The sequence below is a fragment of the Cylas formicarius genome, unplaced genomic scaffold (assembly GCF_029955315.1).
Source record: "Cylas formicarius isolate icCylForm1 unplaced genomic scaffold, icCylForm1.1 PGA_scaffold_6__28_contigs__length_40554024, whole genome shotgun sequence".
Classification (NCBI taxonomy): Eukaryota; Metazoa; Arthropoda; class Insecta; order Coleoptera; family Brentidae; genus Cylas; species Cylas formicarius.
Genome location: NW_026844347.1, coordinates 8,293,833 through 8,312,366, shown reverse-complemented (window position 1 = coordinate 8,312,366; position 18,534 = coordinate 8,293,833). Strand labels below are relative to the sequence as shown.

General features: G+C 33.5%; 1 protein-coding gene across 4 annotated transcripts in view; it reads right to left on the bottom strand.

Moving 5' to 3' along the window:
- The window catches only part of LOC132702882 (metabotropic glutamate receptor 2-like), a 410,472-nt gene that overhangs the window by 52,264 nt on the left and 339,674 nt on the right, over nt 1-18,534 (bottom strand). For all 4 annotated transcript variants that reach the window (XM_060671733.1, XM_060671730.1, XM_060671731.1 and 1 more), the window contains one exon: nt 5,052-5,226. In XM_060671733.1, the coding sequence (XP_060527716.1) occupies nt 5,052-5,226 (175 nt within the window). The remainder of the gene's footprint in view (nt 1-5,051; nt 5,227-18,534) is intronic.

The window sequence follows — 18,534 nt, the reverse complement described above, 5'->3', positions numbered from 1 at the left end:
GATATTTAGGCACTATTCAAGACAAAGAACTAAAGGAAACATTTCCATCTTGGCAAAATAGAGTCCAACACAGACTGAAAATAATAGTCATACCATGCGAAAGATATGTACAACATTTTTCTATAAACACCCGCTAAAAGGAGAGCTTCTTATTTTGGCAAGTAACTTCAGTTTACGAAAGAACCGTCGGTGGTTGCAAATGTTTTTTCAATTGACTTTTTTCATAGAGACGAAGATCAACTTAGTCATTTGGCTGCAGGTGTGAAAATGCACTGACCATCTGGCAGTCAGGATTGTCCTGTGGACGAAAAAGCTCATATCAGTCTTTCAGGCTTGTCCATATTGTGATCATCGCAGCATATATTACTACACGGGCATATATATAGCAGAAGATTCAAACACGTTGGTGTCGAAGATGGTCGAAAATGAAGAAAATTAGTCACGAGAAGGTCAAGAGCAGGAAAGAGGGCGACAAATAGACAAAAAAGCACTCTTTTAGTGGGTATGCCGGTATAATAAAATAATTTTAATGCTTCAGTCTTAGTGCTTTCATTGACCATTGGTTGAGAGTCAGTGAGCAGTCGCACAAGCAGCGAAACATTTTCATACTTGTCACATTAGTTATGAATTTTAAATATTATTTTTCGACAAGCAAATCTGTATTTTTATATACAATTTAGTAATTTATTTATGTAATCATTTTAAAGTTTGACGTTTCGTCCAAAGCTCAAAGATCAAAGATCAATAACGCACGGACATTTATGGATCTTTATTTATATTTTCCCACTATCAAACCGAACAGATTTTTTTAATATTTCTTTTGCATCGCATTGAAAATTTGAGACGCTTTCCATTCTTTTTTTTGATCCTGCCTGAATTGACAAGACGAACGCTGATTGCAGATGCAAATTTTGTATAGTAGGTACTCCTTGTTTCCTGTTACACTTGAGGAGCAGGAATAAAGAATGTGTTTGGCTGCCTTTTTTCATTAATCATAGTTTACAAATGGTTACTTTACAATGCTCCCATTTACTTCATGCATGCGATTTTCGTATAACAGGCAGTCATCTTGTAAAGCAAATACTTTTGTATGTATTTCATAAGACACTAGCTTGATGCTGGAAATCGTTTTGGGAGTATGTTCTTTCGGGTGCATGTGCCAATTTATAGTGCCACTGAGTAAAATGAAAAGAGTCAATATGAGGCTTGATTTGATTTAATTTTCCAATGCTATCTCTTTTACTCGTTCCCTTTTATATTTTCTCTTTTATCTTGAATTCCATTCTGAGCCTCTTGTAGTAGACTTCTTTTTATTGCCAAATTTGGTAATTAGTTTATATGAGTAAAAGCTTGGCTCGTCGAACCTAATTCATTTTACACCCCTAAATTAAAAGAGAACTGAAATAAATGACAGGACTTGCATGCGATTTGATCGGCGGTACGTTTGCACGTAGATCTACTTGAAAAAATTTTACAAATTTACAACTTGGTTGTTTAAATAATCAATCTCACATTTCTCCATTATACTTGATCTTATGCAACAACCTAATAATTTTTTAACCAGTTTTGTTCATATTTTTAACGTTTATTTTAACGTTTAATTTAATAAAAAGTAGGAAAATCCTAAGAACATATTATCAGTGCTGAAGAGTCTCATAAAAAGATGAAAATCATGTGGAATTATTTGACTTTTTTATAGCCAGTCACTTCTATATTATTTCTTTTAAAATAAACCAAACCTTCATTTGTTTACTTAAGGGCTCACAAGTTGTTAACGTTTTTCTGAACTCGGTTTAGACGAAATTCGGACCTTTCCTTTGACAAATGCACGGCGCCAAATTTTATATCCTTGGTACGTTTCTCATTTTTTATTTTTGCAATAATTTAGTTTAATAATTATTTTGAATCATTTTTATGGTCTCTACGGTTACTATAGCGTAAAGTCTATTGATTTTTACAAAACTTGATAAAGAGTGGAACTTCCCATTTATAGGTTATTACTTCATAGTAGACGTCTAGTACTAGTTCCATTAAATGTTGTGCTATAAAAATAAACTGGATATTATATTCTTTCCAGCGGCATATTCCGGCGATCTCATATTGCATTTATAGGGGCATATATTCAGTGCATTTGCAAAGCAGAAAGCTTTACTCCGAAATGTAATTCCCATTGAAAGTTTAATCTAAAATAAATGGCCATCGGTGTAACCCAGCTATATAAGCTCTATATATTATCGTCAGGACTGAACTGCATGTCTATCGAATCCTGTACCGTTTTCCTTTTCTTATATTTTAATGGTGCGACATGGCCCGGCGTCTATAAATAAAATAGAACCGCTGTCGGTGAAACGGCGAAAAGAAGACATCGATTGTAATTGTTCCATCGCTGATAAAATAGGAGTTATATTGCCAACAATGGTATGTATGATATTTTTCAATATATTTGGGTTTTTTGGTTAGTCATACGCACAGACAAACTTTTTAGTCCAAATGAGCAAGAGAGTGTTGTTTTGTGCTCTACGTTTGGGCAAAATAATCAAGGCAAAATATTTGATGGTGTCGGTGATATTTTGGTATATGACTTGTTAGAATGAAAATCTATTAGTAAATAGGTTTTGCTGATGACACTACACTTTTCTTCACGGCATATACTTGGAAAGAATTTAAAACTACATTTCAAAAAGATTTCTAAATCATAAAATGCTGGATTAAAATAAATAAACTCAATATTTTAGAAAATCTGAATACTACCCTTTGCAATCTATAAAACTCATTCACCAAACCTTATTTCTTAAGAATAAATAATACACATGAAATAGTACAAGCAAAGAATATATACAACAAAATACGGGGGTTGGTGCTTAAATTTAAATGCCTTGGTAAATGTTTAGAAAAAATCAACTAACTCCATGTCTCCTTAGTACAGTCCCATCTGTCGTATGAAATTTTGGGATGATGTAAAATTGCTAGCATTTAGTATTGGTAAGTTTTGGTTCGTTTTGGTTAGTTAGTACCATTCCAAGAAACGGAAATATTGTATATTCGAAAGTATATTGTTAAAAAAAAAACAGAGAATAAAAAATTACCCAACAATAAGCAATATCAACTTTGAGTTTAGCTTCGTATCAAAAACCGTTTCACAACGCTCTGTAGAATTATTTTGCACCAAGAGTACACAACTCTTAGTAATAATAATAATTCTCTTTGTTTGTCCAAGAAGAAAAACAATTTCATAAGTACCAAATTGTGATAAAAAGAGCTCCTCTCGATTGTAGCCGCCGTCACAAACACTCGTGTGCGAGAAAACCCTATATACTCATGCTAATCAAAATCATATCCAGTTCTAACATAGCATCGAAGCCTAGAAGAATACGAGAATATTGCAAGACTAATATTCGAGAAAAAATATACATCTGACAAACTTTCTAAGAAATACAAAAGCGAAAAACGAGAAGGACAATGGAAAAAATGGATATTTCAAGTGTTAATAGTAACGGAGAAAAAAGAGACCCAAAACCCCAATCGACGACGACGCTGATGTGGGAGTTTAAACATATTACGACAACATTTTTTAAATTTAATTCGATTATTGTGAAAACAGATTTTGTTCTGTAAGTAATTTATTTATTTTTTTAATTTAGTGTAGTCAAACATCCCTCATTTTTTTATCTAATTAGTAACACTATTCCAAATCTTCATTGCCACATTAAATGATCTCTGAAATGCTGACGTTCTACAACGACCTATCATGTCAGTTGAATTATTACTTGTTCTTTGGGAATGTGGAAGAAGTTTGAAAAGCTCATTTAGATAAATCGGTTTACCTGATTTCATAATTCTATAATCAAATTATGCATACGTAGTTTCCTTTGATTGCTCATGTTTAAAATATTGAATTTATTTAGAAAAGGAGATGGATATATCACTACGGTAAGGTGCGTTAAAAGCAAATAGCAGACAGGAATTTTAGAGTTTTTGAATTGATTTTTTACTTTGTGCAAGAAAGCCATTCTCCGTTCACCACATTGGCGTAATCAAACAGCGAAAGAACTAAAGTGTTACAGAGAAAATATTTTTGTGTTGGTATTAAAAAGAGCTTTAATATATTTACAACTGGAATACTGGAATTAATTTTGACTATACTAATTCAGAAAAACGCAAAAAATGTGAGCCTTTAATATTTATGAGAAGTCTATTATATATATTTTGGATTTTTTAGTCCATTATTGCGTCAAAATAACCAAACCAATGAGGTAAAAATATCTCTCGGAATATATTTTGGTAGGAAATTAAATTCTCTATAAAAAAACAGACAAGTTATTTCCAATAAATAAAGCCTTAGACATTAATAAATCTTTTTGAATTAACTTTTTTATTTTTGCAATTTTTAAAGGGAATTTAATGATCTACAAGAAAGGTCTCTTAATATTTTATGTTATTTTTTAAACAGTTTATCAAGATTGAACTTGAAGAAAAAATGAAATATTTGTTTTTTTTTTTCGTTTATTCCACAATTTTCTTTTAACTCAATGGATCAAATTCGTATTCTACATCATAGAAAATTATTATATTATCAATACAATTTCTAAAAATAATTTTAAAAATAAAAATTATTTATATATAACATTTTACAGATTCGTACCTATTTATAACTTCTTTACCTTAGCCAAGTTAGGGCCCAGATTTTACTGGCATTTTTTTAAATTTATTGGACTACAGTCACTTCAGTTCGCAATTGAAATTGTGAATTCTTTTTGTAACAAAATACTTACTCTTTACTTAAAAAATTTAGATCTTGCTGAAACGTTATAATAAAGTACTGAAAACTTTCTAGAAACTACCCTCTAGTCATTAAAGTCCGCGAGGAACAAAGAGAGCATGCAGTTAAATTTCTTCATTACCTCAAAGGAATGTATGGAATTAATAAAAACCTTGATCATATATGGCATGAAAAGCACAAGATGGTCTTTTCTTTTAGTAATTGTGAGACAAAAATGTTTAATAGTACTTCTTATCTCAACAAATATGGAAGAAAAGGAGATAAAATTTACCTTATGGCGTAAGCGAACGCCATGACGGCATCTGAGACAAACTGAAGTTGATCCTCAAATACGATATTTTCCTCGGTGAGCTTTTCCTTGCCCGTGCAGTTCTTTGTATATCTAATGTTGTAGGGTGTCTTCGAGCTGTTGGGGTAGCGACAGGAAAAGTGATGTTCCCAAAATTCTAGAATCAAGAAGAAAAATGTTGACTCATTTTATAAAATTGTATATAATAAATAAGTCAACAATAACTGGCTTTCTGTTGCCAGGACTGTAGCATTCCTGGTATTTAAGCAACCTTTAGCGCAGTTGTAGGGGGAATGGAAAACGACCATCTTTATATTTTTAGTTCGTGTTGCTTTGTGACTATTTGAATGAGAAAACCAACTGGACGATATTAGCCCCGGATTAGCATTTTTCGCCTTTTCTACCACATCTGGAAATCTGGAAAGGTTTCTCAAAAATCAGCTTGAATTATATTGTCTTGTTAGCCCTAAAGCGAAGTTGAGCTTAGCTATTCTTACACCTATAACAGTTTTTTAAGCTAACTAAGCTTTTTGCAAGATATCATGCTAGTCATCGTTTTCAACCAGTGCTATATAATATAATATATAATCGAAAAAATATTGACCTGAACTGAACTAAAGAACCTAGTCTTTCAACAAGACGGTGTTTTCCTCATCGTATAGTATTTGTTAAAGACTATTTAAATCAAAGATTTATTGAATGGATTGGGAACAATTGGAATTGGAACAATAAAAAGGTCACCCAACAGTTCTGACCTGACGCCGATAGATGCATCTTTATGAGGAACTCTAAAACATTGTGTAAACGCAAATGCCATCGAAAACAGAAACCATCTAAAAAACATGATTAGAACAGAAGTTCAAATTCTAAATGAAGAATAGTCCCAATCTATCACTGTCGCTTTAGAACGATTACGGAGAACATACAACAGATGAATTGAAGAAAATGGGGGATCAGTTGGACAATTCTATTTACAATTACCTACATATTATATAGGGTTATTATTTTCGATGTATAGAACTTTAAGTTGGCATTACTGTTCAAGATGGCTACCGATTTAACAGCTGTCATGTGATTTATTCTCAGTTTGGTTTGGCAATTCATCATGAATACACTCACGCCTGAACAACGCTTGCAAATAGTGCAATTTTATTTCGAAAATAACGGTTCTGTGCGGAATACGTATCGCGCACTACGTCCATTTTATCGTCGACAAAATCGTCCAGCAGAGCAGTTAATTTGATTAACCATGGAACGTTTTCGCACCACGTTTACTCTTATTGATAACTCGCATCCCCAGAGACGCCGTACGGTGCGTACAGAAGCAGCTATTGCTGCTGTAGAGCGTAGCATTGAGGAAGACCCGAATGAGTCCATCCGCCATCGAGCACAGGAATTAGATCTGTGTCCATCTACTTTATGGAAGATTTTGCGGAAGGATCTTGGTTTACGTGCTTACAAAATTCAACTCGTGCAAGAATTGAAGCCAAACGATCATCAAGTGAGGCGTAGATTCGTCGAATGGGCCTAAAACGAGATTGCCGTTGTTCCCGATTTTCATAAGCGAATTTTGTTTAGTGATGAAGCCCACTTCTGGTTGAATGGCTACGCCAAAAAACAAAACTGCCGCATTTGGAGCGAAGCTAATCCTCAAGTGTATGTCGAAACACTACATCCAGAAAAACTGACTGTTTGGTGCGCTTTATGGGCTGGTGGAATCATTGGTTCGTGCTTCTTCAAAAACGATGATGGCCAGAAAGTTACAGTCAGTGGTGATCGGTATAGAGCTATGATTACTAACTCTTTCATTCCTGAATTGAATAACCATGATGTCCAGGAGATGTGGTTTCAACAAGACGGGGTAACATGTCACACAGCTCGTGCCACAATCGATTTATTGAAAGACACGTATGGTTACCGCCTAATTTCACTACTTTCTGTGGGGCTATGTAAAGTCATTGGTCTATACGGATAAACCACAGACGCTTGACCATTTGGAAGACAACATTCGCCGTGTTATTGCCGATATACGGCCACAAATGTTGGAAAAAGTCATCGAAAATTGGACATCCAGATTGGACTATATCCGCGCCAGCCGTGGCGGTCATATGCCAGAAATCATATTTAAAATGTAATGCCACAAGATTATCTTTCGGATAAATAAAATTCTTGCCAATCGAATAATCCATTGTTGTTTTATTGCAACTTAAAGTTCTATACATCGAAAAAAAAACACCCCTTATTATACCTATTAGTTCTAGAATATTTTTTAATGTTGCGTTTAAGTTAACAAATACTTCCAAAACTATTGAATTTAGGTATAGGATACAGATACTTCGGTATTAGTATTATTATACGAAATATTCTCTTCTTTCTGGTTGTTGAAATCTTTCGTAGGTCCGATGAAAGCTTTTTGTTTGAAACGTGGCATCGCGGGTTAATTACACGTAATTCCCTTTGAGCCAAGTTAGCCCTCTTATTTGGTCTAATAAACGTTTCCAAAATTCTTTTTTTTTCTTTGCGAGTAAGACATTTAATATATGATAACAGTAGCATAGTTTTGCTCAATGTGTAACTATCACTGTCAGTTATAAGCAAACATTTTGTTTTTTGGTGAGGACCTATTTCACAGCCACCTAATTCTAGAGTATTATTTAATTTTTGAACGTTGCCTTTATGTTCAAAGTCTCACATTGGATTTGGGTAAAGGACATATCATACAAGGAGTGTGCAGAATTTCAAGGCGATTTTATTAAGCGTATACTATACACGATACACCATTACCTTTCATCTGTGGGTTATTTGCAAATAGCTTACTATTTTTGGAACAACTTTTTAACATGAATGTATTTGACATTTTTTCCTAAACGTTAAATTAAAAAGTTTTTTATTATATATATTATAAATGATCACCCGCTGCAAATCTTCTGGATGACTCCTGCGTCGGTTGTCGATGAATCAACTTGCTTTTTAATTATTTTTTATTTTAATATAATTATTAAGAGATTAAAAGATCGACGACTTTTTAGAAAGTAATTACTCAATGGAAAAAATCCGATGAACCTAATATAGAAATTTATCGGATATTCAAATCAAGCCCCTTAAAATAATTAAATCTTGAAACCCATGAGCTACCCCGACTCGTCCTTTCTTCTGTAGGGAATCCGATATTTACTCCGTATGTAGAAAGTCGTATAAAAAAGTAATATGATTAAGTTCTTCAATTGAGTGAATCTGAGTTATGAAGGTTACTGTAACAGTGGAGAAAAAAAATTCCAAATATTTGGAAAAGTTTAAGGTTTATTGCACTCAGTAATTGTCGTAACTTTTCCTTTCATATTTTGATAGGGAATTTAATTTTCTTCAGGTTTTAGAAAATTTCAGATTAATGAAATACAAAATAATGACGAGTTCCGCTCAATCTCGGTATCGGCCATAGGCAAACGTACACCAAATAAAAAGATCCACTATACGATCTGGAAACCCATTGGAAATACGAACAAAGTCTCGAACAAAAGATTCTTGGACTCTCTTGAAGATTTGAAATATTATAATTTTGATGATACAGGGTGTGCGAAAACTGTCCCACCGACATCAACTTTGTTACTTTAATTAGAACACATTGTATACTTCGACATTTTTGAACTCTTTGGTCACTTTCTCAAGAAATTCCCATTCGAATTTTGCATAGACAGAAATTGAGGTTACGTGTTTTTTTTTTCATAATTCGAATGGCCCATATAAAATTGTGTTGTGACGCTACTGATCCAAGTATTGCAATGAAAATTTAACAACAGACTAAAAGGTTGATGCACTACTCAATCAGTTTGACAGATCCGCCTCAGGTTATACAGGGTGTTCCAAATAGGCGGCAAGATTTTCAAATGGAACACCCTATATTTTTATTCATATATCAATTCGAAGTTTAAGATAAATAAAGTATGAATTGTTGGCAAAGGCATGATACTACTTCTTTTAAACATATAATACTCCAGATATACGAACGAAACCTGTTGCTAACAATCCAAGGTGTCCATTAATACGTCGAAATTTTGAAAAAAATCGACTCTATAGTACACACTTTAACAAAACTTGAATAAAACTTTAGAATTCATATTTAAAGAAACATTTAATAGTTAATTATTTAGCTTTATTGAAAATACCTAATAATAAAAATAAATAATTAAAGAATATAGGCTAACTAAACAAGGTAACAAATTTGAATATATAAATCTATAAAACAAAAACAGAAACAAATAACTATAAAAAAAACTTAAATATGGTGATAGTGTAATATATTTTCAATAGATTGTCCATTCTCTGCAATACACATTGTATAGCGTGTCATAATGCTGGAGATCGCATTTCTAACCGCATCGCTATCATTTAAAGCAAGAATCTGTTGTCTAATTTTTTCCTTAAGGTCATTAACTGTATAGTTATTTCTATTGACAACTATGAACTGTTTAAACAGTTATATGAAAAAGAACAAAAACGGAAATTTCAAAGTTTGTTTATACCTTAACAGTTTTAACTAAACTTTATAGACCGAATTGTCGAACTCTTTTTAGTTAAATTTTTGTTTTATAGATTTATTTATGCAAATTTGTTACCTTGTTTAGTTAACCTGTAAACTTTAATTATTTATTTTTGTTATTAGCTATTTTCCATCAATTAACTAATTAATATTAATTAAATATAATAATAATATAATTAAATATGAATTCTGAAGTTTTATTAAATCTGTTAAAGTGTGTAGTATAGAGTCGATATTGTAAATTAGATACTAATACAAATGGTTTGCTGCTATTTTTGACCATTTTTACCACACTATTTTGAATCGGACTTGCTGTTTTTTCGCCAATCATGCTGTTATCCTGTCTACGCCGTACCTGCTTAAATATTGTTTGAGGGCGGATGGGCCTAAAGGAGGTGCATAAATATTATCTCGGATGATTGGTAGATTGATTGGTTGCTTATAGATTTCTATCGATTCTCGGATTTTTTGTTGGTAGAAGAATTGATTACATGCAAGAATTTTAGTTTTATCGAAGAAAATTTTATGTCCGGTTCCGTGATTGTTTTCGGCAATTTCTGCTGAGTTTATTTGTCGTAGCCTTAAAGCTCTTTCATGTTCCTTGAGTCCAGTTAATTTTTTTCGTCCGGTCTCTCCAATGTATTCTTTGCCGTCTATGCATGTAGTTGCAGTTTTTTTTTGTTGATAGATTTTTAGATATGTGGTAAATCTGGTTTTGACGTTATATTTTTTAAGAACTTTTGATATGATGTAAGTAATGTTTTGAATGTAAGGAAGGACAATAGTGGTATGGGTTGCTTTCGGACTCATTGTCTTTGGAAGATTGGGGTGAAGTGTATTTTGCGGCGCTTAATATCTGGAATGGGGAAATTATTAGAGAGAAGAGCAGATGTAAAGTGCTTTAATTCTTGGTTCAATGATTCGGGTTGAGATAGTTTAATGGCTCTGTAAACAGAGTTGATAACCGATGATTTTTGGGTCGGATTGTGATGCATTAGGGTATCGTTCTGTGTCCGTAAGTATTTTGTAAAACCCTTAATAAGAATATCTAAGAATGGGAGATTATTATTAGTTTCTAATTCAATGGTCAAATATATGTTAGCGTGTATAGAGTTTAAATGACTAAGAAATTCTCGTAGGAATTTTTGACCACGATAACAAAAGTATCATCAACGTAGCGTATAGTTTTGGTTTTAGATGGAAGATCTCGAGGGCTTTCTCCTCAAAGGCTTCACTAAATATATTTGCGATGACCGTTAATAAGAAAAATATGTTCCAGATAAGCATTTTTCAATTAAGATGAAAAAGTTCGGTTCCAGATTTAATATATCTGAAATAATGTTGAAAGTTTCAGGAATAGGGACTATATTAAAGAGGGATTCTAGGTCCAAACTAATATGAAAACAGAATAGAATATCCTGTGGATCTAAAGTAATGCTTTTTAATTATTCTTTTTTTTTAATTTTTAGTTTTCAAGATCTTTGAAGTTAAAGTTAAATAATATGAAAGACATTTTAATGATAGAGAAATTAAAACATATTTATGGTAGCGCATATTTGTTTAGTTTAACGCACTAGCATTTGTTACTAAACTATTGTGTTCTAAATTATTCTAAATAGTTATTTATCATACTACTTTCCATCTGATTTCATGCAAAAAATTGTAGATTTACTTAAAATGGGAACAAAGTCAGAAATTGCAACGTCTTTTAATATTTCTACAAAAAGCCGAAAATATGAGAAAAATATGAAAGACGTGGTGATGTGAGAACCATCTCCAAGTTTGGGAAGATGCCGTAAATTTACTTCCAGAATTGATAAAACCATTTTAAAAATATAGAAACTTCATCCCAGGAAGTTATCTACATAAATTAAAAACGCAAACTAGTAATAATTTGGCCTAAGAACGGTAAGAACTCGTTTAATCAAATTATCATGGAATCATGGACATTTTGTAATTATTCAACTACAGGTAAAATAGACCGATTTGCATACAAAGAGGTATACATTCTCTATATCTTCCGATAAAAGATATACTATTGCGTTGGCGATTTCATTGGAACAATGAATCGAAACACGCATCCAAATTAAGAATGATTTAGAGAGAAACTCTACAAAAATTGATTGTTATGAAAAAACGTAATAACAATAATAATAATAATAATTTTGTGCAAAGGGACGAAATACTTTTTTAAAAAAGATTATAATTATATAAGCAGAACTATAATTTAACATTTTCCACCACTTTATATTATTTTGTGAAAAATGTATCGTAACATCGGCTAAGGTAATTACTCAACGCGATAAATAATAACCAAACTAGCATTCGTATTGCACATTTATCGTATAATATTAAAGGCAATTTCGTCCGCCAATGGGCGAGCTTAATGTGCAAGCACAGAGCTAATATATATGACCCGTATTTGCATATCCAGAGCGTTCGGTATACGATATTCAAATAAGAAGCAGTATTTCTGCCAACTTATCTAACGCAGTCCCTTTTTGTATCTTGATTGGTATAATGAAAGTGCAAAATGTTACGTGGTAAATAGGCTACTGGAAAGCTCCTCTGTCGAAGATTCAAAGTAAAATTAGCACGTTAATTTCTCGGGAGATTATTTGCGTCCTTACTAGCCAATCTTGAGAGCGTCAAAATAATAAATTATAACGGAATCTGCTCGGGTTCGAGATTACATTTAATAAACGTTTACTCCGCAATTAAGCTTATATTAATATTAACGTATTTATGTGCACGATATACGAAGTCTGTTTCTAACTAATAATGAGTGACTTAGTTGAAATGAAATTTTAATAAAATTCCCAGGCGTTGCTGGAGTCTTCTCTAATAGTAAACTTTCGTCGAACTTGAAGTACTGTAAAATACACATGGACCATACACCCATATAGCTATTTGGTAACGCAATAGAGCGGTGTGCAACGAGTTATTAGCGAAAAGGATGGTCCAAGACAAAGATGCGACATTACTTCGAGTTTTTGTTTCCTTGACTGATATTGTAGGTTAAAAAAAGATGTCGAAATGCTGTTTGCACTAGCGTGCATCATTCGAAATTTTGAAATAACAGTGATATCGTGGCATTTAATTTGAATGAGAAAATTAATGTAATTTGTATTGAGGTCGCAAAACACCTTCTAGTGGCGATATAAGCAATCCAAATCAATCCGTTCATGAAAAACCCTTTTCAACTTCTTCAAATTTATTAAAATGCTTTTTGTAGTTATTGGCATTTATTTCCGAAAATGTCCAAACACGCCTCACAATTTTCCCTGCTGTTAATATTATAAATTTTTGTTGAAATTAAGTATTTAAAAATGAAAATAGTAATTACGTCCCCTGATGGCCATTTCAAAAAATATTTTTCTCTATAGTGATAGTGACGTCGCAAAGCGCTCTCTAGCAGCGATACAAGCAACTTAAATCAATCCAGTCAGGGTATTTAGCCATTGTAAAAGTGTTGATATCTACTTTAAAAAAAGTTCGAATGCCCCCAGCATTTTCCCTTAAAAGAGATAGCAAAAACTGCTTTTTACAAAACTTTTGGATTCCTCCTGCGTCGGTTTTTGCTTAGTCGAAATTGCTGACGTTTCGCCATTCATCCTGTTGGCTTCTTATATTTATAGATTTCTATAGACTCTCGGATTTTTCGTTGGTAGAAGAACTGATTACATGCAAGAATTTTAGTTTTATCAAATAAAATTTTATGTCCGGGTTCATGAGTGTGTTCGGCAACAGCTGATGAGTTTCTCTGTCTTAATAATGCTCTTGCGTGTTTTTTCAACCTAGTTGATATTTTTCGTCCGGTCTCTCCAATGTATTCTTTGCCGCATATGCATGGAATGCTGTAAACTCCTGGTGTCTCAAATGACATTTTGTCTTTGACGGACCGCAGATGTTGAGAGATTTTTGGACAAGTGGTAAATCTGGTTTTGACGTTATACTTCTTTAGAACTTTTGATATATGGTCAGTGATGTTTTGAATGTAAGGAAGGACCACAGTGGCAAGTGTAGGATTGCTTTCGGTCTCATTGCTATTGGAAGGTTGTGGCAAAGTGTATTTTTTGATGGAACGTTTAATATCTTTGATGTGGAAATTATTCGAGAGTAGAGCACAGGTAAGGTGTTTTAATTCTGTTTTTAGTGACTCGGGCTGAGATAGTTTTAAGGTTCTGTAAACAAGAGAGTCGATAACCGATAATTTTTGGTGCTGACAGTAGGTCGAAGCGGTAATCCTGGTTTGTGAATCTTTGGAAGTCCGTAGAGACGAGGAATTTTAGAGTCGTGAGGGGTAACAGATTTTGTCACGGAATCTGATAGAGAAGAAGCCTTAATAACAGATTTAAGGTTGCGATCCATAGATGACGTAGGATCTGTTTGGAAATGTTTTAAGTTGACGATATGATCCGTCTGTAAGAATATCTTGAATATTTTCCTGATATTGATTTGTGTCCATGACTACCGTAGCATTTCCTTTATCTGCTTTTAGGATCACGATGTCTGGATTGGATTTTAGAGATTTTAGGGCGATGCGTTCAGGCTTTGCAAATTTGGATTTAGGAGGTTTTGATTTTTTAAGGATTTTTGCGGTTTCAAATCGAATTTCATTAGCTGTTTGAGATGGCAGTTTGTTTAGGATAGACTCGACATTTGAAATAATTTCCTCTTTTGGGATAATACGTGGGGCAAGGACGAAGTTGGAACCTTTCGAAAGAACTAATTTTTCCTTTTCCGAAAGTTGGTGCGATGATAAATTTATTACAATGTTTGGTAGTTTAGAAGAGTTTGATGGTTTTCCTAGTGTTGTCTTTAGTTTTTCAAATTTCTGAATGTGATTCTGGGTAGTAGACAAATGAAGATTTAAAACTTTGTCATGAATCATGTTTGAAAGGGTATCGAACTCAGATGGGGACAAAATAGAAGAAATTTCAAGGTGTAGAGACAGAAGAGCCTTATTGACTTGGTCTATTTCCTTACGGGTATGATGAATTCTTTCTCGAAGTAAAGCGAAACTAGATTTTCTAAAAATTTTATAAGCGGATGAGGTTGTAAGTAATGTGGTGAGATATTTTAAGAAAATTGGGGATAACATTATGGTCTCTACAACGTAACAAAAGTGTCAGTGTACAGAGTAATCTTACCAGTTACAGTCGGTGATCTTCTAACTTTCTGCATTTGCGCTTGATGTCCTCTCCATAAAGGCTTGTTAATTTTTAAAAGAAACTTCCGCAGGCTACTGTAATGCTTTTTACAAAAATTCTGGATTCCTCCTGCGTCGGTTTTTGCTGACGTTTCGCCAATCATGGCTTCTTCAGAGCTTGACTGAAACTGGCTCGTATTTTACTCTGTATCTGCTTATATATTGCTTGGGGGAGGGGGCCCTAATTAGGGGTATAAACATCGTCTCCGATGACGCGACTCAGGTAGAGACCTGAGTCGCGATTAATATTAATACTATACCCCTAATTAGCCCCCCCCCTCAAGCAATATATAAGCAGATACAGAGTAAAATACGAGCCAGTTTCAGTCAAGCTCTGAAGAAGCCATGATTGGCGAAACGTCAGCAAAAACCGACGCAGGAGGAATCCAGAAGTTTTGTAAAAAGCATTACAGTAGCCTGTGGAAGTTTCTTTCAAAAACAAAAAAAGATAGCAAAAACTATTTAACAAAAATGGCATCGAACTTATCTTAGATTTCCATCGGTATTCGTTTCAGCTATGTTAATATAAAAATATTTGTCAAAAAGCGGGCTTACTACTGCTCCAAATATTTCAAGAATTTGGTGGAACTTTTTTAACGCAGCTAATCTCAGGCTTCACTATGAATAGTTTGGTTATATTTCTTATAAATTAAAATATCAGCACTCAACGAAAAATTTCAGGGGCGCTGTATAGGAAAGAGGGAGGCCGGCTAGGTCGTCCAATTTGACCTGCCTCGACTTTTAATTATGGGGTCGCAGAAAGGACATTGTTCATCAAACTCAACCAACAACAATGATAGACATGGAAAGTAGAATTTGGCGGCTTTAATCGGAAAGGTAATTTACTTCACCCAATCTCACGGAAGACCCTTTGAACACATAATGCATTAAAATTGAAGTGTTTTATTTGATATCGATTCGAAAATTTGTTTAATATTTATTTGTCGTAATAAAACATTTATTACCTTAGTTACAGCATTCTTGACCATAAAAACTGCCAACATAATTTGTTAGTTCAAATGTTGGAAAAAGCTTTTCTTGAGATAATTCTTGAATACGTGAAGTTATAGCGTTTTTTTCTTTCAAATTTGATCTACTATCTGCTTCTGTTGAAATAGTTGTCATTCTGTTCAAAATTTCGAATAAACTTTAACAAAACGTTGATTGCTTGAATTGGCGTCTCATACCGGGAGCGGTAGAAACCACTTTGTCACATGTATATATTTTTTTAATAACCGAGGTTTAATCTCTCAAACGGGACCTAATTTGCTTAAATATGGTGAGTTAAACTTATGTTATAGGCATGAGGTAATATTCGTTTGACTTGAAAATTATTTTCAGTATTTTAGAATTTCCAGTATTTTATTTGGCCACCCTGTACATAAGGCCAAGTTTTAATTATTTTTTGTTGTTTCAGAAGAAAAAGCCTAATAACCTGCCAACCTTTTAATGTTTTCAAAAGGGGTCAAATAGATAAATATGTCGCTTTAAACAGTATATTGTGGTTTCAATCATGAAAAACTTAGCAATCCCTTGTTTTACTTGTGCGTTATAGTTTAGATTGGAAAATTTTCGTCGCCACAGATTTTCCAGTGAAAAATGGAGTCGTTTACGCCCATTCAATGCAATTGCGAAAATCAAATTCTTTCCGGTAATGCACCGAAATAAATGAAGCCGCTGAACGAAATTATACATTACTCGGCACTTTAAAAGCTTCTTACAAGTATGTGCTCCGAAACCGTTGGCCCATATCTTTCCTGAGGTGATTTATCTTTGCCAGATAACACACTCCGTACGGAGAAACTGTTGGGGACATGCAGGACAGAAATTGGGTTACACGTGTTACCAGGAATGGATGTAAAAGTTTTTAAATAAATTGAGGCCGCGATAAATTGCTTGAGTGGACGTCTTTAAATGAAAGATATCTATAAATGTCGAAACTTAATTTATATATATTTTATCTTCGTTACGTGCGACATCCTAGCTTTAAATCTGTCTTTATCTGTAAATCTGTTTTTATTTTTAAGATGAGTCATCTAAATTGTCTTCTAATGATTTATTTTATATTCATTTGCTTCAACTGACTCGCTCAGGCTGAAACCGAATTCAATTTTAATTTGAACTTTAACACTACCATCAAAAATTAGAATAAATTAGAGAGAGAGAGAGGGAGTGAGAAATGGTGCTCATTTCTAGATTTCAATATGTTTGAAAACCAGTGCGTTTCCAGGCTTGGTCAACGAAGATCAACACCATAACAGTTTTAGTTTCGATCTCATTCGTTGTCTTGTTAAAAGTCTGAAACACAATCTAGACTCTGTTGATTTTTTGTCTGACGTAAATTTTAACGTACACTTTATTTTTCAAGCCTTTTTGTCGCACCAATCTTGGTAGACACGCATCTGTTAGTCGCATTCTTGCGACATATACACCGAGAAATAATAATAATAATAGAAATAACAATAGTTTATTTATTTGGAGAGACTACAATGTATTGTACGAAAGCAATAATAAAAAAAAGGAAAGAAATAAACGATTACCTACAAAAGGTACACCTTGTTAGTTACACAAATTAATTACAGCAAATATTAGAATATTACTAAATTAAAAACAAACAAATAAAACAAAAAATTAAAATAGAAAAAGAGAAAAATGTTAGTGTTGATTTAATTGTAAGCAATTATAAAATTATATGTACATATTTATTTGTTTGCTATATGGACACTAGTTTGTCAGCCGTGCAGCATTATTACTTTGGGCTCTGCCTGTTGATATCCCTTTTGAGAAGCAACATATCAGGTAAGTGATCAAAAATAACAACAAAGCCTATTTATTACTATTGGATTTACAATATGGATGAAAAATATTTTTTCTAATTCCGTCTATAAAATACCTAATTACACACCCATCTGGCGTGCGGGAATTTACCGCACGGATTTGGGAGCATTCGGATGTTTTCGGAGATGTTTCCCACGCCTTGAATTTTGACGTTTGTTAATTTTGACAATCATGTCCGTGAATGTATTGGTGTTGTTTTACGAAAATGTGCCCACAAACTAACGGTCGTAGAAAAAGTATAGTATGAAACACGTTCGGTAAACTTTTTAACTCAATCGTTTATTAAACACTCGCTCCGCTCGTGCCAAGTAAACTCACGAGTCAAATGCCGTTTACCGCACTTGTTGCATAATATACTATTATCGCATAAAATTTACCTGCGTACGACGGCCACTTGAAAAGTTGCCGACCTCATCCTGAAGATAGCAGCACTAGCTACTTAAAGGTAGTTGTATAGCTACTACTAACCGTAGTTGTACAGCTCTTGATAGTTACTTACCAAAGTTTGAGCCATTTTGGATGCGTGGTTCTTAATCGAGAATGGTTTGAGTGTTTTCGTGAAAATGGAAAATATAGACCAAAAACCAAAAACGCAATCGAATGAACGTTTCCAATGCTCTGCTAGCGCAGTTTAGGCGCAATTAATCCGAGTTATGGCTCCGATTAATTACTGTAGATGAAGCAAAATTATTTTTTGGCTGGGAAAATGGAGTCATCTTAATCGATTATCTTCAGCAAGGAGAAAACATTACAGAAGCGTGCTACGCATCAATACTTGACAAGCTGAGGTCAGAAATAGCCGAACAACGGCCACATTTGCAAAAAAAATCCTGTTTCACTAAGACAACTCTTATACCTCAGCGGTTGCCATGGCGAAA